At 38.9% G+C, this 27,575-nt stretch overlaps 1 protein-coding gene across 2 annotated transcripts in view; it reads right to left on the bottom strand.

Moving 5' to 3' along the window:
* Positions 1 to 27,575, bottom strand: part of LOC136867333 (chitooligosaccharidolytic beta-N-acetylglucosaminidase) — a 317,860-nt gene that overhangs the window by 20,428 nt on the left and 269,857 nt on the right. For both annotated transcript variants that reach the window (XM_067144497.2, XM_067144505.2), the window contains exon 5: positions 7,306 to 7,633. In XM_067144497.2, the coding sequence (XP_067000598.2) occupies positions 7,306 to 7,633 (328 nt within the window). The remainder of the gene's footprint in view (positions 1 to 7,305; positions 7,634 to 27,575) is intronic.

The raw sequence follows: 27,575 nt of genomic DNA, 5'->3' as shown, positions 1-27,575 counted from the left end.
TTGGTGGGCCTTGCAGAAACATACTCAGCGCTCATTATGGGGCTTGAAGATTGTGACAAACTGAATTTAACCGTGAAATACGTAACAGGAAATGAAATATACTTGACGAGTATCAAAGATGTTACAAGTACAGGCAGAAGATGCCCAAATAATGGGTGAAACATGTACCTGATAAAATTCTACATAAATCCATGTAGTTTCAAATCATATTAAACGTGGAAAGTATTGAATAGGTGGTTTTATTAAATTATCCTTGAGATTTTATGCCTAATATCAAAGATGTGTCGAAGCAGGTAAGATGGGAAATTATGACTTGGAGACAGCACTACAGTCAACTGCAACAGGTTCAAATAAGATTAGGATTGCACAATGAAGAACGAAAAATTAAATGAAAATTAGAGAGAGACCAGAATGTGGTTTTTTGGCAAAAAACCCTGCCATTTAAAGATAGATTGTCATTGGTTCAAGGAAAGCTAACAAACAAAGTCAAGTGGAACAGAATCTGCCAAATCATCGGTTGAGGTAAAAAGTAAACAGAGTTATGTGTCATTCAAGGTACAAGATCAGCAAAATAACTCTTGATCCAAGGGATGGTGCATTCATTCCAGTGCAACAAGTCATATGACCAGCATCCAACAATTTTTCTCAAGTATACGTGTTGTTAAGACTGCTGTTTAAAAAAAAAAAGTTATTTGTTCAGGGTGTCGACCCATGTGGATCTTTTGCCCCTACTGGCAGCATATTGTATGTTATTGGAATGGTGGTAGTGTGGAATGTTGTGTGTGAGGAAAGGAACATTAAGGACGTCACAAACACCCAGTCCCCAGGCCAGGGATATTAATCATTTCAATTAAAAACACCCTGACCTAGCCAGGAATCGAACCCGGGGCCGCCGGGTGACAGGCGGATGCGTTGCCCCCTACACTGCGAGGCCGGACAAATCTCTTGTTTATCTTGCTGATGGTTCACCAGTACAGGCAGCTGGAGTAGAAGGGCCATTGTATTGTGAACTACCAGAAGGAAAAATTCAAGAGCTAAGGCTGCAAAATGTTCTGTATATTGGTATTCCACAACTCGACGATAATTTGATTTCTGTCAAATGGATAACAGTACAAAGTCAATTTGTAATTTTTGAGAAGAATTATGTGTAACCTACAATTGACACAAGATCATTGCTGAGACAAGAACCGATGGTAATTTATTCTGACTTCGAACTGTGACTCCAAGGCAGGTAGCGGACATGGCAAGAGAGGAACGATGTCTGCCTATATGGCATTTTCGATTGAGGCACAGGGATCTGGCTGCAGTTAAGGAATTAATTAATGAACAACTGGCCACAGGGATTCGAGTATCTTAATGTTTGGATGATGTAATATGCAATAATTGTGTTAAAAGAAAACTAGCTTGATCAAAGTTTTCAGATGCTGTGCGAAGAGAAACAGAACCAATGAAACTTATTTATTTCGACCTTTGTGGGCCTATGCAAATGGCAACAGCTATTGGCAACAGATATTTTCTGGCACTAATCGATGACTACTCGAGATTTACTGTAGTAATAATAATAATAATAATGTTATTTGCTTTACGTCCCACTAACTACTTTTTAAGGTCTTCGGAGACGCCGAGGGGCCGGAATTTAGTCCCGCAGGAGTTCTTTTACGTGCCAGTAAATCTACTGACATGGGGCTGTCGTATTTGAGCACCTTCAAATACCACCGGACTGAGCCAGGATCGAACCTGCCAAGTTGGGGTTAGAAGGCCAGCGCCTTAACCGTCTGAGCCACTCATCCCGGTGTTTTTTACTGTAGTGAGATTAGTCAAATCCAAGGATGAAGTACCAGGTGTCATACGTGAATATATCGCCCAAATGTCAATGAGATTTGGGAGGAAAACCATGGACAATGGCAAAGAATAAGTTTGTCAAGACCTCAAAATATTTCTGCAGAAAGAGAGTATACAACATCAGCTTACTGTTCCCTATACTCCTCGGCAGAATTGCGTTTCAGAGAGGAAAAACAGGTCATTAACTGAATCTGTGAAATGTATACTATTAGATTCTGGATTGGACAACTGTTACTGGGGAGAAGCTGTATTAACAGCATACAAAATTGGTCAGCGAGTTGGAGTATCAAAAAACTCTAGTCGAGTTACGTGCAGGAGTAAAACCTGATCTTAGTCATCTAAAAGTTTTTGGATTGAAGATTTATTCCTTGATTCCAAACCAGAAATACAAGAAATGGCATGATAAAATAGTAGAAGGTGTTCTTATTGAGTATGATGACTGTATTCAAGGATATAGGATTTTGAGCCTAAGGCAGCCAAGGTTTGGGTCAGCAGGTCTGTGAAAATAGTCAAATATGACACCAGTCATATTAATCTTATTAGCAGTCATCTTGAAGACCAGCTAATGATGAAGGGCATTGCTATTGAAATGTGTTCACCTAATAATGATGCACAAGTTTCATATGAAGAAAAAGATGACTTGGAAGAGGAATTGGACAGCACAACTGAAATTGAAGAGAAATCCCAAAGACATGTGTCAAAACGGAGAAATAAAGGAGTACCATCATCAAGATTGACCTATATAATGCAAACAGATTATGTGAGGGAGCCAAGCACATGGGATAAACTGCTGAAAATGGCACCTCCTGAGCAAAAGTTATGGTTGGCTGCTGCTTAAGAGGAAATGCGTAGTCTAAAGGAACATAAAGTATGGGTACTGCCAGATCTTCTGTCTGGAAAGAAAGTGATTTCCTGCAAATGGGTTTTCAAAGCAACTTGAGATGGTATTGGAAATGTCCACACATATAAGGCCCATTTAGTAGTTCAAGGTTTTTCTCAAACATTTGGAGAAGATTCTGACGAAACATTTGCAACATTTGAGACTATTAGACTTTTGTTCGTTATAACTTACAGAATGTCTCCATGTTCAATATTTGGACATCAAATCTGCATACTTGAATGGTAAATTAACAGAAGATAATATATATATGGAGCAGCCACAAGGTTTTGAAGAAAGGGGTCAGGAAAACAGAGTATTACACCTGCAAAAGAAAAGTCTTTATGGATTGAAACAGTCTACATATGTGTGGAATAAAAACACTCGAGTCAGTTTTGTTGAAGCTAAGGTTTCAACAAGGAAAGGCTGGTCAATGTCTGTATTCCCGAAGTGAAGATGGTAGTTCTATTTTGTATATTTTGTTATACGTGGATAACTTGCTGATAGCTAGTATATCTTCAGAATTAACGGCAAGGGTTGGTCGAGAACTACTAAATTATTTTGACATAAAAGATTTAGGTGATGTAAAACATTATTTAGGAATCCAGATCGAACAAAAAAATAGATGGATAGTTTTTGTTAAAACAGAGGTCAAAAATTGTGAAACTACTAAAAAACTACAGATTATCAGAAGCAAAGACAGCAGTTACCCCAATGGAAATGAGTTTCCTATCTGCAGAAACAACTGATAGTCCAGATCTAGAAAACAATATAGCATACAGAAAGGCAACAGGATGTTTGTTTGTTGATGTTTGTTGCGTCGTCATATTGAAAGACCAAACCAAAGTGATTGGAATGCTGTGAAGTGGGTAATACATTACCTTGCTGCAACAATCGATAAGAAACTGCATTTATCATCATAGGTTATGAATCAACTAAGGAACGTTTGGTTGCTGTAGGAGTAACAACATAATTCAACACCAACAACAGCAGTTTTGAAGTATCATTTGATTTCAATTTTGGATGTGTTGTTCGGATTTCATCAATGGTTTAAAATTTGGATTGTACATTGAGACATACCAGATTGTTTAATTTATTATGTGTTGTATGTGAGCATGTATTTTTCCAATTGGATCGTGGCTGAAGATGACCCAGTGTATATGGGGTCGAAACTAGTCCCAATTATATAAGATACTTACAAGTTAATGGTATTGAAAGGTGGACCCTTCTCTACCCTTTGATATTGCACTTATCTTCACACAGAAATTTGGAGTTGAAATATTATGTGGATGCTGACTGGGCTAGTGACAGGATGTATAAAAAATTGACAAGTGGGTATGTATTCATGCTCAGAAAGAGGACAATTGCCTGATCTAGTCACAAGCAATCTTCTGTTGCAATGTCATCAACAGAAGTGGAGTATAATATAGCATTTCTAGCTAGATGGGAGTTATTGTGGCTGAAGCAGTTAATCAAAGATTTCAGTATACAGATTGTTGAGCCAATCAACTTGTTCAAAGATAACCAAGGTTGCATTTGACTGATTGAATCAAGTATTTCTGGAGCTCGAACCAAACATATTGATGTCCGTCAACATCTGTTATGGGATCTGCATGAGAAGGGAGTTATAAACATTCAATACTGTCCATCTAATATGATATTGGCAGATTTATTTACAAAACTGATGCAACAGGAACCATTCAGTCAATTTTTGGAAAAATTAGGTTTCTTGGAGTACTGAACTTTTGAATCTGTGTCAGCGAGAAGGGGTAAAGAAAACACTTCACTTAGATTTCAAAAGTAGCCACCATTTTTTACTACATCAACATCATAGAGATAAATTATACCGTACATGAATCAAGCAGGAATATAAGGACATGTGACCTTCAAGGTAGACTGGAAACTTCATTTTTCAAACCATATAAACAGTAGGTAGAACTTGTTGCTTATACTGAATCTGTACAGATCACAGCAAACTGAAATTGAAGAAAATGGAAGCAATGCAGCTGCAAAAATAAGGAAGGGTGTAAGACAGGGCTGCCTGCTTTCACCTTTATTCAATGTGTAGGTAGAGGAGGCAATAGAAACGATGACAACAAAACCAGCTGGAATGAAAATTGATGGAAAACATGTACATTGCAGTAGTTGCTGACTGTGCAAGAGTATTGGCTGAAATTCTCTCCAAGTGGAACTTCAAAATAAGTACTAAAAGACAAAGACAATGGTTATAAGCAAAGCCACCCAAAGACCTGAGACTCAAATAAAAGAAGTTGAGCGGATGATCCAAGTTTGTTACCTGGGAGCCACTGTCACCAATGACAACATAAGTATCCATGAGGTGAAGAAAAGAACAGCCATGGCTAAGCCTTCCAAACCAAAAAACATTTACTAAGCATTCATAAACTTAGGAACAAGGAAGGCATTTGTGAAGAGTATACTTCTGGAGTATACTTCTTACATATGGGTACAAAGGACAGAGATTGGAAGTAATGGAGATGTTATGGAAAATGACCTGCACAAGTTGTACTCAGAAGAAAAGAAACACCCTCCAAGAAATAGGTGAAAAAAAAAAAAAGAAGACTCATTAAAGAGATTGAAAGACGGAAGGCAAAATCCATCGGTCACATTTACAGACATGACAACTTCTTTTGCAACACCTGTGAAGGAAAAGTTGTCACCAAGAGAAGCAGAATCCTATTTCAAAATCTTAGCCACCAGAATGATCTGTAGCTCTTATTTCGACCTAAATCAAACTACTCAAGACAGAACTCTGTGGTTGCAGTGACAAGGCTTAGACTTTTAGAGCATGAATGAATGAATGATAGATTAGTTGACAGAAGAAGCATGACGTAGATTTATTGAGGTGAGAGTATTCTATAGCAAATTATGAAAAGGGAGATGAAAATTAGTGGTCACTGTAAGGAGTGGTATTCAGGAAACCTGGACAATTGAACCATATTTCTTTGAGCGAGAACAGTTGAACTTTCAACATAGAACTTTGTCTTGAAACAAGATAATGCTGTTCCTCAGTTTGGAAATGTCAGGAAGTTTGTGAATGCTAATTTTCAGGAGTAGCCGGCCGCATGGTGTAATGGTAGTGTGCCTGCCTCTTACTCGAAGGCCCCAGGTTCAATTCCCAGCCAGGTCAGGGACTTTTACCTGGATCTGAGGGCTGGTTCGAGGTCCACTCAGCCTACGTGATTGGAATTGAGGAGCTATCTGACGGTAAGATAGCGGCGCCGGTCTAGAAAGTCAAGAATAACGGCTGAGAGAATTTGTCGTGTTGACCACACTACACTTCATAATCTGCAGGCTTTTGGGCTGAGTAGCGGTCGCTTGGTAGCCAAGGCCCTTCAGGGCTGTAGTGCCATGGGGTTTTTTAAATTTCCAGGAGTGAATTGATTATTATCAAAGAATCCAGAACAGACTGCTGTGAAACTCCTTGTAGGCCATGGTTCAATTGGTCTTCTTTGAACCCAATGTTCCACTGGATATTGCCCCTAGCATATCTGATCTCTATGAAGGTCAGCTGAAGTTTAATTAGAATCAATTTTCTAAAGATTGGAAATATGAGTTGAGGATCAGTTAAACAGTCATCATTCAGGACTAGACAACTGCAATGTAGGAAGGTTACTACTATAAACAATAACTGCTGATGTGTTATGAAGTATCAAAGTATAAAATTCTTAGAAGTAAGTTTGATGATTTCTAGAGAAAATTAATTTAAAAACACTATTTAAGAAATTCTCATAATGTCCTTTTAAAATTTAATGTCATTTTTACCTCAAGCATGGTGTAAGCAAAATGTAAATTTGTGTCCTGATCTGAGGGCAGGGCAACTCTTTTCAAGTACACCTCCAATGGAGATGTGCTGCATGTACCGTTCCTAACCACATATAAGCCCAATATAATTGTTGCGTTATTGGACATTGTAAATTTTCCAGCTAACTCATTCCTGGTTGCCAGTGTTTTGTCCCAGTGTGCTAAGTTGGGCTCATCAGTTGGTAAATAACACACCTACTGATGAGCCCAACTTAGCACACTGGCGCAAAATGCTGGCAACCAGGAATAAGTCAGCTGGAAAATTTATAATGTCCAATAACGCAACAATTATATTGGTATTATAAATTTACTCATTCAGGACAAATACTTCAGGTTCCCTATGGGAATCAATGCCCTTCTGTCAATCTTTAATTTCTGGTAGTACCAGGAATCAAACTCTTCCCTACAAGGATGGCAGCTAATAGTCCTAACTGTTACACCAGGGAGGAGGATGTCTACAACATTATGAAATGATTCTAAAATAACTTCACATTCTGGTGAGAACTTTTCCCTAATTGACTGTAATAGTTGAAATATTGTAGTTATAAATAGTTTTTAGTATAACCTTTCTCCTCAGTTTATGCACTTAATTCCTTGTCCACAGTCATAAAGAATTTTTTTGGGGGATGTGATCATTATAATGTTTAGCTATTGAGTTTCCACCTGAGTGGCCAAGGCTTAAATACTGATTGATTCAAGTTAAACTGTATAAATAAGGCTATGAGAATACCAACTACCACAAAGCACAAAGATATGAGCATTACCTCGTCTCCTCCCATATGGATTATCTCATCAGGTGGGATCAGTGACACCAGATCTGTATATAGATCTTTCAATACATTGTAGAGTTCAGGGTTGGTTGGGTTCAGTTGTCCACATGGAGGTTGGATACAGAAGTGTCTCCATGGTTGTTGGTTCACACAGACTGCCAGTGAGCCAAGTGATTCAGACTCACCCCACTGCCAGCCATTTCCAGCATGTGAGGGCGCATCAAACTCCAGTAATACACGTATACCACGTAGTCTTGCATACTCTATCACCCTCGACACCATCTCTGCAGGATACACTTTCTCTGATGAGTATGCACCAAATCTGGGTAAAGAAAAAGGAGGAAATTATACTCCCATGAGGTTGCATTATAAGACATTTGAAATGTGATCTGCCTGGCACTACTAATTTACACAAAAACACTCCATATTCAATATTCAGGTAAGATAGTAATATAGCATGTACCGTATATTATTATTAAAATTATGTATCTGGAACAAATTATTGATTATAACGAAGTGCTTGGTGGGAGAAAGGCTCGCAGCACTGGTGACCAGGCAAGTGACAATCCCGTGCATAGATAAAGAATGTCCCTGTGTAATGTATTTCACTTGAAGTTGAAAGCTCTCATGGACTTACTAAACAAAGGTCAAATAATTAGATAAACTCTTTGTTTTATGTCCTCAGTTCAATGGCAGATGCAAAGTTTGTCTTTACTGTTACGGTCCGACATTAAGATACTAACTGCCGGCACTGGTAAGGTCATTAGCACTGAATTGTTAGAAAAAATGACAAAGAGATTTCAGCTTTGTTAAAGTCACATTGTAATGCAGTGACATCCAAAATGCTTCATAGTATGTAAATCAGCACAGGTGTATAGGCCTACATGTGCAGGTGCACTGTGAAATAGTGTTGACAATGAAGGGGAAAAGAGAGTACTAAGTAAGGAGTTGGTGTGAGTGGGACAGACTGTTCTAATTACAATATTATTGATCCATTATTTGAAGTTATATATTTTCAAGTGAACTCATTCTTGGTTGTCAGCATTTTACCCCAGTGAGCCAATTTAGGCTCATCAATAAATTGGTAACTAGCATTTTTTCATTTTAATTTTTTTATGTTGGTAATTAGCACACCTACCAAGATTTATAGCTAGTGCATATAGTGGGGGCTGACTAACAAGGGTTTCCATTCCCCACCCTGAAGGGGTGATACGGGCCACTTAGAAGGTTACGCCTTCTCTCTGGCTAAGAGATGTAGGCGGGTTGGGGAGATGTGATGGAGGAAGGACCTGGGTAAAAGATGTGAAAAAGGAGGAAATGGGAGGGCGTGTGGTTTCTTAGATAAGGTGTTTACAACTTCATTTTATCTTATTCTTATTTACAAGAAGTTTCTTGACATGTACATTTATAAAAGTTAATCACAAAGATTTTTATATGTATTTTTACATTCATGTATGAAGTTCTAAAGTTTAAGTAACATAGTACTGATTAGAAATATTTTCATTAGCTCCTTCGCTGAGATGGGTAGGGCTGGGAGTAGTTGAAAAGGGGTACTTGATCCAAGTTGGTGAGCTCCTATTGTAGTTGTGAGTTGAGTGGCTTCAGTATCTCTATTAACTTGAATGATGACTCCAGATGTTATTCATCGGATGTCTGCTATATCTTCACAGTGCATATTAAATCAGAGTAGGATGTAAAAAATAGCGTGGGGAGATTGTAACTCGGGGGCAGGGTTGGAGAGTAGAAATGAATGAATTCCTGAAAGGGAAGGTTGGAGCAAACGGGAATAATTAATGAGACGTCTTGTGCCGGATACTGATGAAAATGTGAGCTGAGAGGGGGTGGTGGTGGTGGTGGTGGTGGTGGTGGCGGCGGTGGTGGGGGCGGTGGTGGGGGCGGTGGTGGGGGTAGAATTGGGAGGAATGTGTTGACTGATGACATCCATAGACGGTGGCAGATCATCTTTAATATCTTTCTATGGTGCAGGTTCTGGGTCCAAAGCAAGGTGCCATGGAACTTGTTCTTCTTCCGGAGCAAACTGCTGAGAAAACCTCTTAAACTGAAATTGAACTCTTAGTGTTGTTCCATTGTGGAGCTGGTATCACGGGAAGAAATCTGGCCTGGTAGTCAGGAGCTGTAAAACTAGAAATTACGGCCAAGTGGTAAGCTGCTTTGGCTGTTTGACTAAAGTCGGTGGTGGTGGTGGTGGTGGTGGTTGTGGTGGTCTAACTATTGCTGTAGTGGTAACAGCACTATAAAGTGAATAGCGATACATAATGGTGATTGATCTTACTGAAGACTGAAGAGATATGATATTGCTGTGCTGATGATGGGCTTACCCTGAGATGATACCTCGTGGATTTTCTTCTGTCCACCTAGTCAGAACACGTTTTTAATAGGGAATGCCCTGTGTGTCTGAGTTATGGTGTAGAAAACCATTGGATGATTGTAGAGGACACTACTGCACAGGCTATCATCATCATTATCATCATCATCATCACCACAAGTTTTCCTTTCCCACCCTGGCTCTCTGGCCAAGAGATGTGGGTTTTTCAACTTTATTTTATTTCTTGCAGTTACAATGGGGATATATGGATTATTTTTATACATTTATTATAACACTAGCAAGATACCCGTGCTTTGATACGGTATTATACTGAAATTTATAATTGACTGTTGTTTTAGATACATAATCAGTCGAAATTCGCGATCTGAATCGTTTTCTGCGAGAATCCGCCAAAATTCGCGATCTGACTCGTTTTCTAATAGATTATGGCAAGTTTCCTCCCATTTTTCAATATTTCCAGCAATCGATTTCGTACTTCCCAGGCTAGGTCCAGGTATTCCACCCTGTCAGTTGGGTCCCTAAATCTTTGCCATCTTTTCTTATAAGCATTTTTAATATGGAACAAATCCTTCAGGAGATCCGGCGTGGTGTCGTCTTGGGTGCCTTGGCGGTACTGAACCCGCGGCCAGACTGCATTCTTAGTCATTACCCGTCCAGGACCCGTTTCCACCGCGGTCCGCACATTTGACAACGGTCCACAACATTATTATTATTATTATTATTATTATTATTATTATTATTATTATTATTATTATTATTATTATTATTATTATTATTATTATTATAGATGTTCTGGACCCCACAGCAAGATGCAAGACCGCTACTTGGCGGTAAATTACATCTGCTGCCATTGTTATTGTTGAGAATGTGACCAGCACCAATGTCGCGCGTAGGCAAGTGTGCGGGATTTCTGGCGATACGAATGACATACTTCCGTGCATTATTGACCTTATTATAGAGGTGAACAATTGGACGGTCAATCTCATTCCTATCGTTTATTTCAAATGTGTTTAAATTTTTATTCATATGCCAGGAGAATCTACTGTAATATAAGAACGTTCTCCGAAGGAAAAGTTGGCTGTTGAAAACGAACCCAGGAAAGATTAAAAAGATCGGTTTATGATCAGAATAAGTACATCGAAAATATACAGCCTGTTTCCAGTCATTCGACAGGGTCAGGAATGGAATGAATAAAGCCCCATCTAGCGGCGACAGTAGGAATTGTGCCGGCTGCCGAAGCACTCCTCTGGGGCAATGATCGATGAATGACAAATGAAATGAAATATTGGACAGTGTTGCTGGAATGAATGATGATAGGGAAAAGCGAAGTATCCGGAGAAAAACCTGTCCCGCCTCCGTTTTGTCCAGCACGAATGTCACATGGAGTGACCGGGATTTGAAACACGGAACCCAGCTGTGAGAGGCCGGCGCGCAGCCGCCTGAGCAACGGAGGCTCCTTATAAGTACATTATGAACAGCAATTGGTCTCACCTCCTTTTACACCCCACCGCCGTTAAGTTTATTTACCCCCCCCCCAAAAAAAAATTAAAAGAAGGAGTGTTTCTTTATGTTTAAAGGAGATTCCAAACCCCAATGTTCACGTCTATTACCTTGAGTTTTGAGATATAAGTATCCCCATAAAAATAATTCGATTTTTTTACTTCCTTTCACACTTCTCCCCCCCCCCCCTTAAGTGAATTTTCCGGCAAAAAATACTTGTTTCTTTAATAGTAAAGGATCTTCTAAATAGCAATTATCACAACTCTAACTTCTTCAGTTTTTGATTTATGTGTCCTCATGAAAGGAATTCAACTTCTTTCCACTCCCGCCCCCCAAGATGGTTTCCCCCACAAAACGCGTATTTCTTTGTTTTTAAAGGAGATCAAAATGCCAATTTTCACGTCCGTAACAACTTTAGTTTTTATTAGATGTATGTATTCTCATACAATTAAGTCAATTAATTTTAGAATTCTTTCCCCTCCCCCTTTCATTGGATTTTCCGAGAATACGCGTTTCTTTATCTTTAAAGGAGATCCCATATACAAATTTTTAGTTCTGTAATATATTCAGTTTCTGAGATATATGTATCCTCATTAAAGGCATTCAACCCACTATTCACCCTTTTACACCCCTCCTATTGGGATTTACAGAAAACGAAAAAATACTTATTCCTTTACTTTTAAAAGAGATTCTAAATACCAATTTTTACATCTGTAAACTTTTAAAGTTTTAAGATATAGACACAATCATTTTAAAAATTCACCCCCCTTTTCATCCCCCATTATCCGGATTTTTCAAAAACGAAAATATACGTGTTTCCTTATTTTTAAAGTGGATCTCCAATACCAATTTTCAGGTCTGTAATATCTTCAGGTTCTGAAAATATAAGTAGCCTCGTTAAAGGCATTCAACCTCTTTTTCACCCTTTTCCACCCTTCCTATCGGGATTTTCCGAAAACAAAAAAAAACGTGTTTCTTTATTTTTAAAGGAGATTCTAAATACCATATTTTTACATCTATAAACTTTAAAAGTTTTGAGATATAGATACACTCATTTTAAAAATTCACCCCCCTTTTCACCCCCATTATTTGGATTTTCCAAAAACAAAAAAATACGCGTTTCTTTATTTTTAAAAGAGATCAAAGGTACCAATTTTCAGGCCTGTAATGTCTTCAGTTTCTGAGATATAAGTATCCTCATTAAAGGCATTCAATCCATTTTCACCCCTCCTATTGGGATTTTCCGAAAACAAAAAAATACGTGTTTCTTTATTTTTAATGAAGATTCTAAATACCTATTTTTACATCTGTAAACTTTAAAAGTTTTGAGATATAGATGCACTGTTTTTAAAAATTCACCCCCCTTTTCACCCTCCCATTAATTGGATTTTTCAAAAACAAAAAAATACGTGTTTCTTTATTTTTAAAAGAGATCAAAAGTACCAATTTTCAGGTCTGTAATATCTTCAGTTTCTGAGATATAAGTACCGGTATTCTGATTAAAGGCATTCAACTCCCTTTTTTACCTTTTTTACCCCTCCTATTGGAATTTTCTGAAAACAAAAAAATACGTATTTCCTTATTTTTAAAGGAGATTCTAAATACCAATTTTTACATCTGTAAACTTTCAAAGTTTTGAGATATAGATACACTCATTTTAAAATTCCAACCCCCTTTTCACCCCCTTAGCGAAGGAATATCCAAAAATCCTTTCTTAGCGAGCACCTACATCTTAATATGAATCTATGCCCAAAATTTCATTTCTTTATGTCCAGTAGTTTTGGCTCGGCGATGATGAATCCGTCAGTCAGTCAGAACAAGCTATTTTATATATATAGACTAGCAAGATACCCGTGCTTCGCTACGGTATTATACTGAAATTTATAATTGAATGCTTATTGTTTTAGATATATAATCCGCCCAAATTCGCGATCTGACTCGTTTTCTGCGAGAATCCACCAAAATTCCCGATCTGACTCGTTTTCTATTAGATTACGGCACGTTTCCTCCCATTTTTCAATCTTCCTTTCCAGTCTAGGCTCAGGTATTCCTCCCGGTCAGTTGGGTCCGTAAATCTTTGCCATCTTTTCCTATAATCATTTTAATATGTATAAATTCCTTCAGGAGATCCGGCGTGGTGTCATATTGGGTGCTTTGGCGGCACTGAACCCGCGGCCGGACTGCATTCTTAGTCATTACCCGTCCAGGAGCCGTTTCCAGCGCGGTCCGCACATTTGACGACGGTCCGGAACATTATTATTATTATTATTATTACTATTATGTGTTGCTGGAATGGCTGATGACAGGGAAAACCGGAGTATCCGGAGAAAAACCTGTCCCGCCTCCGTTTTTTCCAGCACGAATGTCACATGGAGTGACCGGGATTTGAACCACGGAACCCAGCTGTGAGAGGCCGGCGCGCTGCCGCCTGAGTAACGGAGGATACTTATAAGTACATTAAGAAAAGTAAAATCAATTGGTCTCACCTCCTTCTACACCCCACCGCCGTTTATTTACCGCCACCCCCCCCCCCCAAAAAAAAAATTAAAAGAAGGTTTGTTTCTTTATGTTTAAAGGAGATTCCAAACACCAATGTTCACGTCTATTGCCTTCAGTTTTGAGATATAAGTATCCCCATAAAAATAATTTACTTTTTTCACTTCATTTCACACAACTCTCCCCCCCCCCCACCAAGTGAATTTTCCCGCAAAAAATACTTGTTTCTTTAATAGTAAAAGATCTTCTAAATACCAATTATCACGACTCTAACTTCTTCAGTTTTTGATTTATGTGTCCCCATGAAAGGAATTCAACTCCTTTACACTCCCACCCTCCAAGATGGTTTCCCCACCGAAACGCGTTTATCTTTGTTTTTAAAGGAGATCTAAATTCGAATTTTCACGTCTGTAACAACTTTAGTTTTTATTAGATGTATGCATTCTCATACAATTAAGTCAATTAAATTTTCAATTCTTTCACCCCCCCCCCCCCCGCCCCTTCATTGGATTTTCCGAGAATACGTCTTTCTTTACTTTTAAAGCAGATTGCAAATATCAAATTTCACGTCTGTAACATCTTCATTCTTGAGATATCAGTAGCCTAATTAAAATAATTCAACACCATTTTCAGTCACTTTTACCCACCCCCCACCACCCAAGTGGTATTTCCGAAAACTAAAAATACACGATTCGTTATGTATAATAGAGATAAAAAATACCATTTTTCACTTCTGTAACATGTTAAGTTTTTTTAGATATACTGTAAAAATTCTCATTTTAAAATTTCACCCCTTTTGAGTTCCCCTTAAGAGGGGTTTCCAAAAACAAATCACCTATGTTTCTTTACATTTACAGAAGATACCAAACACCCACTTTTTACGTCTTTAACATTTTACGTTTCCAAGATATTCTGTAGATATAGCCTTTCAAAAAATTCACCCCAATTTGTCACTCCTGTTTAACCGCCATTAATTGGATTTTCCAAAAAAATAAAAAATACGTGTTTCTTTATTTTTAAAGGAGGTCCCATATACAAATTATCAGTTCTGTAATATCTTCAGGTTCTGAAATATAAGTATCCTCATTAAAGGCATTCAACCCATTTTTCACCCTTTTACACCCCTCCTATTGGGATTTACAGGAAACTAAAAAATACGTGTTCCTTTATTTTTAAAGGAGATTCTAACTACCAATTTTTACATCTGTAAATTTTAAAGTTTTAAGATGTAGACACACTCATTTTAAAAAATTCACCCCCCTTTTCCACCCCCCAATATTTGAATTTTCCAAAAACGAAAAAATACGTGTTTCTTTACTTTTAAAGTAGATCCCAAATACCAATTTTCAGGTCTGTAATATCTTCAGGTTCTGAAATATAAGTAGCCTCATTAAAGGCATTCAACCCATTATTCACCCTTTTACACCCTTCCTATTGGGATTTTCCGAAAACAAAAGAATACGTGTTTCTTTATTTTTAAAGGAGATTCTAAATACCAATTTTTATATCAATACACTTTAAAAGTTTTGAGATATAGATACACTCATTTTAAAAAATCACCCCCTTTTCACCCCCCCATTAATTGGATTTTCCAAAAACAAAAAAATACGTGTTTCTTTATTTTTAAAAGAGATCCCAAACACCAATTTTCAGGTCTGTAATATCTTCAGGTTCAGAGATATAAGTAGCCTCATTAAAGGCATTCAACCCCTTTTTCACCCGTTTCACGATTCCTATTGCGATTTTCCGAAAACGAAAAAATGCGTGTTTCTTTATTTTTAATGAAGATTCTAAATACCAATTTTTACATCTGCAAACTTTAAAAGTTTGGAGATATAGATTCACTCATTTTGAAAATTCACCCCCTTTTCACCCTCCCATTAATTGGATTTTCCAAAAACAAAAAAATACGTGTTTCTTTATTTTTAAAAGAGATCAAAAGTACCAATTTTCAGGTCTGTAATATCTTCAGTTTCTGAGATATAAGCACCGGTATCCTGATTAAGCATTCAACCCCTTTTTCACCCTTTTTCACCCCTCCTATTGGGATTGTCTGAAAACAAAAAAATACGTGTTTCCTTATTTTTAAAGAAGATTCTAAAGACCAATTTTCACATCTCTAAACTTTTAAAGTTTTGAGATATAAACACACTCATTTTAAAATTTCACCCCCCTTTTCACCCCCTTAGCGACGGAATATCCAAAAATCCTCTCTTAGCGAGCACCTACATCTTAATATGAATATATCCCCAAAATTTCATTTCTTTACGTCCAGTAGTTTTGGCTCGGCGATGATGAATCAGTCAGTCAGTCAGTCAGTCAGTCAGGACAAGCTACTTTATATATATAGATTATATACCATTTAAAAAATATATATTCCAACAGCATATTTTTGGTCTGGTTTTTTTTGGTTTTGTTTTGAGAGCACAGGCTACTTGGAGTCTCAGGCAGTGTCAATGCACTATGAGAAACTTAGTCTCTTCTACAGAAATTGATGCCTACTAGGCCATCAGATTATAGAGATTTTGATTCTCACAGGGACCTTGAAGCAATTGTCCTGAATGGGTAAATTCATAATTCCAATATAATTGGTCCTTGATTGGAAATTATACAGTTTCCAGCTAACTGCTTATTTACATATTATGAAGCATTTTGGACATCACTGCACTACAGTGTGAAAACTCTGTGCCATTACCTTTTTCTGACAATTTAGTGCCTGTTGCATCTTGGCAGGTGTGATAGTTACCAAATGATAATCCCAAATTGGCATACTGGGGCAAAATGCTGACAACAAAAAAATGAGTTAACTGAGGAAGGTCTGATAATTTGGCCTCATGATCTGGAGTGTCTCGACTCCAAGGTCAAACTTTCTAGATTGTTTCAGGTGGCACACTTACAGACCATCAAGAGGGACAAGGGGCTAAGGAAGTACTGACTTGCACACCTTAGCTAGAGCAGAGGCCAAGGACATGATCACAGAGGTGGATGGGGATGCACCTTGGTGTCGCAACAGTGTGACTCAGGTCCTACAACCCTGTTTCTCCAAGTGGATGCAAGCCGAGGCAGCTAGCCAGGAATGTTCACTACCTGTACAGGCCACCCAGGAAGGGCCCATCACCTGGATGCAATCCAGGAGGGAGCCCTGGACAAACAAACGCAGCACAGAAGTGGAAGGGAATGGCCCCTGTCATTTAGAGGCTGCAACACAGGTGTCACAGCTTGCTAACACCTCTTTCACTGCGGAGACATCACTCCCTACTGAGCAGTGATCATCACCAGGAAGAAGACACTGCCCTAGCACTGGGAAGAAGCCGGTCCACCAGAAGAGGCCCACCCAACTGCAACTTACAACTGCAACCAGGGTGGCAGTCAAACAAGGGACCAACCAGGAGAGAACCTGAACAAGAAGCGGCAGTCAGGCAAGATCTAAATGTCCCGCTCAGCAGCTCTTACAGTGTTTTTGCTGTATGAGGTGGGATTAAATGTTGGTTTCTGGTACAATACAACTGCTGTTTTGGTGACCAAAATCATACCGCTTGAACAGAACTCAGGGAGGTTCTGGTGTCTGCCAACTGCAAAGAGGTGGCCACCCTGCCTCTCATCGCAGTTGCCCAGCGTTCATGGCCATGACACATGCTGAGAGGAAAGAGCTGCATTGCCATGTGCCTGACCACTCACATAAGTCCTATCGTAGGTAGGTGTGGCCACGTTCTCTGGTCCTCGAGACTAAACACCAAGGGCCCCAAGGAGACCGGGATGTGCAGCAGGTCCTAGGATTTCTCACAGCAGGTCTTGGTAGCCACAAAGGCCTATGTTAGCCACAGCAGTGCCTAGAAGGACCGATCCCCAGAATAACTGGACTGGCTTGGAACTTGTGAATTACTTTTGCATGATACTTGTTCCTAACTATCTGTGTCAGTGCGATGTAAATAAAAATAGCCACACACATGCTCCTAACTATCGTTACCGGGACTTTTGCAGCCCACATCCTTAAATGTGCTATGTATAACTTGCCAGGTTTTACGTGTAGACATCTTTTTCTTTCTGCCAATGGGGTTTTCTCCTGACCCTTACCACCAACTTTCAGTACCATGCAACCTAATACCAAATCTACCTGGTAGCATGTCTGATTGGGACAGGCACACAGTGTCCTTTTGTATCACTACTTTCCAATGCCTTCTCTGCTATCTCTTTCTCTTCTCAGAATCAACAGCATGTTGAAGGCGATACAGCTTGTGTTCATCACCACCCCCTCCCCCTACCTCAAGTAAGGTAAAATGATCCAGGAAAGGACAAGGAATTATTCAATAAATTAAGACTAATGTAAAGGTTGTACCACAGCAGTTTAAGAAAGAATGGGAATTGCAGTTCATTTTCTTTTTGTTTCAAACAAAGAAAATGGATAATGGTGAGTTATCAAAAGTTTAAGATAGAACTCCATTATAGTGCTGTTCACAAGAATGACCATGATGCCATACTTGTTGAAGAAAGAAGAGTAAATCAGAGAGCTCAATGCTAATGAAGAAATACTCAAAGATGCCGCTGAAAATGTAATCTGCTTATTTATCGATTACAAATAATCCTAACAAATCTTACTCCTTTTTTAAATACATTTTATTAATATATATTATTAGTTTGTATGTTACGTGCATCTGCAAAAATTTTTAGAAATAAATATTATTTGCATGGTATGGGCAAATTCCTCTTACTTTCTTTTTCGAGAAGCTGTATGAGGCAAAAGAAAGAGGAAGTTTAATAACATCCCATTGTTTTCTTTTACATATATAGTATATTTTTATTTATATTTTAGTTTTCATTACTGTGTTTAATTTTCACAAAGTGTGATTACTAATCTCTATTTTTTTTACCATTACAGGAGGAAATGCAAAACAAATCAGCATTACTCCAGGCTAGCTAAAATGTGGGTTTAAAGATAACCAACCAGATATGGAAAGCTGTTTTCTGAAGGTGTATTCACTAAGAAGTGTCTTGTCAATGTTACAGGAGTTTTATGTCCTTCACTTGTCAGCAAATTCAAAGAAATGGACAGGTGGAAGGAATATCTACAAAATCTTCCTAACATAAAACTAAATTATTCTGGTGACATCGTAAACAACCAAGCTCATGGGGAGGGGACAATGATGTTGGTGAAATTATGCTTGAGGAAGGGTAAAGGATACTAAACAAACTCCATTGTCATAAAGCAGCAGGAGTAGATGAAATCAGACCTGAAATGGCTTCATGGAGTAATACAGTTAACATAGAATGTACTTTTTGATTGGAGGAAAGCAGTAATTGCGCCTATCTATAAGCTCGAGAACAGGAAGGAATGCAGCTACTGTTGAGGTATTTCATTGATCAGTATACTAGGCAAGGTGTTCACTGGCATTTCGGAAGGAAAAGGGGGGGTTACGACCAGTGGTTGAGAGTAAGTTGGATGAAAACCAGTGTGGTTTCAGATCACAGAGAGGCTGTCAGGTTTAGATTTTCAGAACACGCCAAGTAATTGTAAAATGCTATAAGAGGAATAGACAACTGAATGGTTTCTAGCAAAAAATACCAAAAATGAGATATTAGTAGAATGGGAATAACTGTCCCCATCAAATTTGGTGAATTTAAAGCATAAATCTACAATCAGGTCTCGAACATTTTATTAGAAAACAAGGGTGAGATTTTGGTCATCAGCGAGCTATTTTCAGTGTGTAATAAACTGGATTGGCAAGTTCCTAGCAAGAGTGAAGTATTGATCACCGAGCACGTCGATCACAGCAAGGGGAAGGTCACGTGGCCAACAGATTTCTCGAGGCATGCTCAGTGTGTGTGCAGGGGGTGAGCGATTACTTCTACAAAATTCCAGATTAGTCTCAGCCAATAAAATGTGACACTTATGGACCAATAACCTTCCTCAGAAAAACGACACACCCCCGAGCCAGAAACTATAAGACTTTGAGCACACATGCTCTTATCCTCTTATTACTTCGTCTTCCGGACAGCTGACTACAACCTGGACTACGTTTTATTTAGCGAGGCAAAATTCTTATGGACAGCAGCCTATTCTGCAACTTACAATAGTTGAATATTGCCATGTGGTGTATTTTCAAGCTTCAAAAATAAGTTAAGTGTAAAATTCAATGTTTCACTGGAGTTTCGACTGAGTCATGCACTTTCTAATTTGATTGTGTTAGTTACAGCTAAAATTCAACCTGTACGAGTAGAAGACTCAAGTCATCAGTATTGTCGTCAACCTCAAAATGGTTCTAGTAACATCAAGAGGAACGTCATTCACATCGTGCGACGTCAACTCCTGTGCCATCATGAATTGCTAAATATGTAAGGCGATTCTAGCATTGGGGAGGTGCACGTGACGGAGCTGACGGAATGAAGAAGCCGCCGACCAGAAGTCGAACCTCATCATAAAATTTGAGTATATTTTATTGTAATATATCTATCCACCTGTGTAGAAACTAGGTGATCTTTCTTCTCTGGCAAGTTGTTCTATTAAAATTTGCAATATTTCCACATTTCCATTTCTTGATGGTGGCAAGGTAGACTAGTTACACGTGTGAACGAGATTTTGAACTCTATTAGAGTAGTTAAATGTAGTTGATCTTCTGAAATAAGGTCAGCCAGTGAACGAACGTTCCCCCTTGGGATCTCTCGCTTACCAACTGGGTTCAGCTAGGGTAAAAGGGGGCAATAACAGGATGCTCATCTCTCCATGTATATTACATATCCTACAAAATAAACCATAGTCACTGATTTAAAGGAGCGTGGAATATTGGTACTTCCATCAAAATAACCAATGTCAGTTGGGTTTCTAGCAAGAATAACCATAGGTATTTAAAAGACATTGGTTGGTTTTGCTTGCAGGACATAACATTTTCCACCATCTTGTGTTTGCGCTGTAAGTTGATAATGACTTTGCATTTATTGAGAAAAAAGGAAACTACTTCATCAGAAGTACAAAATGACTGGGATGAAATAATAAGTAGTTGCCGCAGCAGACCATCTCCAATTGATGTCATCGTTTTAACCTAGGACATATTTTATGATTTAAAATTTGCAGTAGCTCCTACTTCTTAAAACACCACGACTGTCCCTGACTCTCAGAAGTCCTCGCTTGATGGAAATAGCAGATGACTGCCCCTTTGTTTTGAAATAGGATACGTACTGTGGCCAATATGATGTCTAACATTCACAGGAAAGCCATGTTTCCCCACAGTGTAGAACTAACTGCATTATATGGAGGTGCCATTCCCCTTCCACCAGCAAAGTTGCAGGATTTGAACCAATTGCATGCATTTCTTCAGAAGCCAGAAGGTAGATTGCTCTACACACAGCTGGAAGAAAGCCCAGAATGTACTGCTGATGGTGATAATGATGTAGATAAAGATGACAACAGCGATGGATGCACTGAGTGAAAATGTTCTACTGAGCTATGACATTATTGTGTTATTTTCTTTATTTATTTTCAATAACATGTGGTATAAAAGAAAAGCAAGAAAAACTACCAAATATCCATAATACAAGCATAGTTTTGTTGAATAAACTACGATAATATTGCCATTGACATATATACACGTGTAAGGACAAATTGTGTTGCTTTAAAACTGAATGTAAGGAATATTATTGAGACAATTTCATGCAAAAACAACCAATGCCAGAATATTTATTTTTGTAAGAGGATAATTTTAAACTTTCAGTGCCAAAAATCTTCAACAAACTGTTTTTTCTTATTAACACATATATGAAAATTTTGCGTGGTTTCATTGTAGCACAGAACACATTTAGACAGTCTATTTACTGTACCTATCTGAATATTTCATATTTTTGACATTGGTTGTTTTTTTGCCAGAAACCCTTCAATTATGTTTAGGTATTTCTTGTAGATCTAGAGAAGGAATGTGACAGAGTACCAATGGAAAAGATATTTGCCAGAACAGAAGACTATGGGATTAAGGGTAGAAATCAAAGGCATTTATGTTGACAATTAGGCTGCAGTGAGAATTGATGGTAGAATGAGTTTTTGATTCAAGATACTTACAGGTTTTAGACTAGGCTGCAATGTTTCACCACTGTTGTTTATAGTTTACATGGATCATCTACTGAAAGGTATAAAGTGGCAGGGAAATCAGTTTGGCCTATGCTGACAACTTGTTCTTAATGGCAGATTGTGCTGAAAGTCTACAGTCTAATATCTTAGAACTTGAAAGCAGGTCTAATGAGTATGATTTAAAAATGAGCCTTTCCAAGACTAAACTGATGTCAGTAGGTCAGAAACCTAAGAGAATTGAATATCAGGTTGGGAATGCAGAGCCTGAAAATGTAAGGAATTTCAAATATTTAGGATTTGTATTCTCACAGATAAAACCATTTTAACACCGATCTGTTTTCAGACAAACTTTGCTTTATGGGAGTTAAAGTTGGATGGACTCAGGATATCTTGTTTGTAAGTTAGAATCACTAGTATAAACTGGGGGGAGCAAAGGCAGGATGGTACTCAGAATGAACAGATAAAGGTTACTGTAACATAAGAATGGACTCAACTGATGAAACTATATGCATAAACTGGCTTTGGTGGTGGAGTCATGTGAGGCGAATTGAGGAGAATAGGTTACCTAGGAGAATAATGGATGCTGTAATGGAGAGTAAGAGAAGTAGAGGGAGACCAAGGCAACAATTACTAGACTCAGTTCTAATGATTTAGAGATAATAGGTATAGAACCAAATGAGGCCACAGAGCTAGTTACAAATAGAGGATTGTGGAGGAGTTTAAGTAAAGTCACAGAGGTTTGCAGACTGAACACTGAAAGGCATACCATTCCATGATGAAGATGTATTTTATTTATTTCTTATTCATTCACCTACCACATTACCTTGCAAAATTAATGCTTGTGCATAATTTAAGCAGGCCTATTTTTATAAAGTCCAAAATGAGAAAAATAATATTTACATATTTGATGCATCCCCTTTCGTGAGTTCTTCAATCCTAAAAGGTGTAATTCATCAAAACAAATTAGAGTTTAAGGATATCTGAATTACAATGTTTGTTGTGCCTCTACTATTGACCAGGAACACATTTTTTTGTGTACTTCCTGATATGATTCAAGATATACAATATAGGGTAGAAAAATTCCTACCTACTTCAAGACAGACCAGAGTAGTACAACAGGTCAGAACTGTTCAGTATCCAAGAGCAATGGTACCAACATTTCAGGATGTCAAGCTGACTGGACTATAACAATTAATACCAGTGTAGTTGGTCCATTATTGGATATTATAAATTTTCCAGCTAACTCATTCCTGGTTGGCAGCGTTTTGCCCCAGTGTGCCAAATTGGGCTCATCAGTTGGCAAATAGCACACTTACTGAACTGTATCATCAATACATGGTCCATTTATTTACATATGATTAATTTGTGTGGTCAACTTTATTCATCATTTCAACCGTCTGGGTATTTCAAATGTAACACTCAGTGGAGCCTGAACTCTGTGTCTTAGAAGGAGTTGTCCATACTTAGCATGTATACAACCATGGGATAGCTTGAAAGGACCCCGGAGAATCAACAAAAGTTCAGTTCAAATTATATTGAAGCCAACTGACAAGAGTGAGAGACCTTGGAGCGAGCGCGACAGAGCTGTTTGAATTTGGCACGTGGAGCATAGAGTGTCAACTTCATGTACAGAAATATGAGCAATCCAGGTGTGACAGCCAGTCACTTGTTACAGCCATTTATTACAGAGAGATAATTATAATAAGTATCAGGTGAGATTGTGTGTTTCTATGATTTATGGTAATGATTTTAAAACACTACAACACTACAGTGTTAGGTATGAAGAGCGGAGACTTGGGTGTTCAAATTCAAATAGCCGTTGAAGACAAACTGTCATTTCACAAAGGATAGCTGTAGAAAGTCTGGTGCTTCCGTGGCTGTAATGGCTGCGGCCGCCCCTTATAAATATACGAGTGCCAATTGGCCTCATTCGTTTGGGCGCACTCACTTCTAACTTGTCGGAGCCATGCTATGTTAGTTGATCAGTCTCATTCAAATTATTCTCTTTATGTGCTGTGAATACCGAATACTATAAACTTCGAGTCTTAAAACTGCAATATAAACTATATAAGAAATGTGAATAGCTCACCCGAGCTTTGTATGTGATTTTGAGCCTTATAAAGTTGATCAAGTTCGCGATATTTTAGTGCGGCTCATCGTGGTCACTGCCTTTAATGAAATCAACTGTGGCTGGTTATTCTCTAACCATTATGGGCACTACTCTTAACAAACTAAATTAACAGTAGGAGATTTGCAAATTGGTCTCGCCCAGGTCACAGCATTGTGTGTACAAAGGGCACTAGCAAAGTTTTGCAATGCGAGTGAATGCTTTAGACTTTTTCAAAATAATTCCAACACACTCAATACACTTCTCCATATGTCGAAACCAGTCACTGAACCAACTCTGCCACTTTTCTTTGGTTACATTTTCACACTCTTGATCCCATGCTGCCAGAAGCTCCTCGTCGGGTGCAAAACGCCACCCTTTCAGCTTCATCTTCACTTCTGGGAAGAGTGCGAAGTCACATGGGGCAAGATCAGGACTGTATGGAGGGTGATCAAGCACAGTCAACACTGATCTGGCAAGAAAATCCATTGTTACATTAGCACGATGTGCTGGAGCATTGTCGTGATGCAAGAGCCAAGTGTTGATCCGTGACCTTGGATGGAGCTGCTTGAGAGCTTGGATGACTTGAGGCAGACAAGTCTCACTGTACCACTTTGCAGTGACTGTCCTTTGTGTTTCTAGCACAACCCGAGTCAGGATGCCTTGTTTAGTGAAGAATGCTGCAATCATCCTTTTCTTCTCTGACCTTGACTTTTGCACAGTCACAGGAGTACCATCATCTTCAAACAGCCACACCTTGTTCTGGGATTTTGTTGGGACATCGTAATAATAAAGTCAAGTTTCGTCACCTGTAATGATGCCATTGACATTACGCAAAGTCACATTTTCAAACAGTTTTAGCATTTCTCGGCACCATTTCACTCGATGTGTCCTTTGTTCCTCTGAAAGTGAATAGGGCACCTAAAGGGAACAAACCTTTCTAACATGGAGATAGTCATGTAGAATTGAATGAATAGCTGGTGCAGGGATGTGGAGGGTCTCTTCTACCTGCCGATATGTCAACCGCCTCTTTTTCTGAAACATTTTCCTCACAGCTTCAATGTTTTCCTCAGTCACTGATTCAGACGGTCACCCAGAACGAGGATCATCTTCAAATCCAAAATTTCCCCACTGGAAGTCTTTGTACCAATGGAAAATTGTTGTCCGATGTGGACAGTCTTTCCCCAGCACAGGAGTAATTTCCTCCAGGCACTGGTCAACAGTTAATCCACGCACAAAATTGTAGCGGATAATTGCGTGATATTCACCTTTAGATCACACTGACATCTTAACTTGCTTTCAATCTCACTGCTTGGTAGCAACTGGTGTGAAGTTTGCGCCTTGCTGTCTTCTAGACCGGTTTTCACCCCTCTTTTCACCCCTCACCATAACAGGGGTGTCCCATCAAACTTTTATGCGTATTGCAAAACTTTCCTAGTGCCCTTTGTACAAGGCACAATAAGGAAGAGTGTCTGTGTTTGCAGCCACCACTTCCTGAACAAGACCATAGCTCAACCAAGAAGCTGATGACCACGCAGAAGCCAGTCCCGAGGATTGAATACCAGTCCTCCACGTCAGACATCCGCAGCAGCATGATAGGCTAGGCTCACCACTAGTTCCAGCCGAGGCCGGAGGTGATCATGGCGGAGAATCAGATGAGTTAATCTACACTTTTAGCATGTTAAACATTTCAAGCTCATGATGTACCCTGTTTCTCTTAAATGTTAAATTCTTAAGTATTAAAATTTTTCTCTTTACGCAGTCATAAGCCTTAAGCATATTTGTAGTTTTACTTGGGGCTGACAAATTTTTGAGTGCATTTATTTATCTTTGCTGAGAAGGATTTTGAGGGAATGATAGTTATATGATTAGTGTTGTTTTAGTAGAATTTCTGTAGCACCGTTTGTGTGGTGCGTATTTAGTGATGTGAAAATCATTCAGCTAATCTGAGGCAAAACGACCTCATAATGTTTATGTTGGAAAAATAGACAGATTTTCAAGCAGTTAATGATAGACTCTGCATGTTTTCATGATTTACAGTTCGAAGCCGGACTAACAAGATATGTAAATTACCACCGTCGTAATAAGTTCTTTGAGATTATTAAGCGACAGACCATCCCTTAGCCCAGGTTCAGATGTGAAATTATTGGGGATAGATTTTTTGAGGCCGTAAAGCGCCTATAATGAGAGTATTGTCACTGAGACAGCTGTTTTGTAGTCACAAGACGCCTAATTAGAGAGGCCGATAGTGCCCGGGATATGAACCTGCAAGATGAGCAGCCCCCAGCGCTGTTGTATGTTCAAGTTAGCCATGTGAGCTAAAGTGATATAGTTGAGCCCTGAGGTGGTAGGGTTTTTGCTGCAAGTGATTATTATTGTGATGGAGGATGATGTTTGCTGTGAAGGCCAGCATCGTTTGTGAAGGGCAGGTTAGGCAAATTGTGTGCGGCTGGTGATCAATACTTGTGCAAAGTCCCGTTACATTTCCAACCCCGGCAAGGCGAGGCTGTCAGCCAGTAATTTTTAGCTTTTTCCCGCTCATTTTTCTGTCGTCCACTCAGCTGATAGTGGTAGCCATGATGTCCTGAGACATGCCGTGTGGACGTGCCCGTGACTATGACACCCCAGGGTCGCGCAACGTGGATATCATGGAAATGGTATCAGAGTGTATTTACATGTGATCTTTTTCAGGAGGCGTATTCAATGTTGTATTGTGTTTGTGTTTATACTGTATTTTCCTGTATGGGTCGTCACATCTGTGTTCCAACGTTGATTAATAAGTGACAGCTCGTGCTGTAAAGGGTCGAAGGTTCAGTCCTCTTCAGTTGCATCTGGGTTGGTCCCGCAATCGCTAGAATCTGTGCATTTTGGGGGTTATTGGAGTTAGTCCCAAGACTATGTTTGATATTTTAGTTTACCAACATGATCGGAATATTTGTATGTTGATAGTTGGGCATGACATTGTGAGTTTGATTATGTTATATCATCATAAATGTATAGATTGATTGAGGCTATTTGCCAAACGTAGATAAATTCATCTGATTAACCCTGTGTAATTAAATACGAGCCATCCCTTATTCACCACTTATTAAAGAATTGAAATGAATTGAATTGAATTGAAAAGATTATTTTGGGTTTGTAACCCTTATCCTGGTATTCACCCCTGTGATGTCGATTTACCGTTGTAAATTCTTGAAAATCTTGGTTTATTTGTTACCGTATTTTCCCATACGTTATTAGCATATTCAAGTTTGTGTTTTACACTTACATATGTGATTTCTCATTTAAACATAATATGTAGACTTGTTCCTGTCCTAAGTTGTTTTAAGCAAATTTAAGATTTTTAACCCTTTATTTCTACCAGACGATGCACACAGCTTCTCCGCTGAGCTAGGCCAAGGCGTAATGACAGGGTAAGGTACACTACCAAGACGCACGGCTAGTAGTGTTGGCTACTTAATGCATGATTCAAAGCAGTGTATCGATTCATTCAAGTGCCCGAGTGAATCAATTCACAGGAACGGCGAGCTCACGGCACACGATTCAGCTTACTCCCAGCGGACAGCGCTGAATGGCGCACTCACGGCTCACTAGCGGGACACTGGACATTGGTGGGGAGCCGAGCTTCCGCTGCAGCGAGACAGTGTATCATAGCACATCAAAAGAATCGTGCGCAAGCATGGCTCAGTGAGAAGACACACACGGCTCCTTATCGGCACAGTGGACATTGGCAGAGAGCCGAGCTTCCACTCGCAGCGAGA

The sequence above is a fragment of the Anabrus simplex genome, chromosome 1 (assembly GCF_040414725.1).
Source record: "Anabrus simplex isolate iqAnaSimp1 chromosome 1, ASM4041472v1, whole genome shotgun sequence".
Lineage (NCBI taxonomy): Eukaryota > Metazoa > Arthropoda > Insecta > Orthoptera > Tettigoniidae > Anabrus > Anabrus simplex.
The sequence above is the reverse complement of the archived record's forward strand: the minus strand, read 5'-3'. Positions and strand labels throughout refer to the sequence as shown.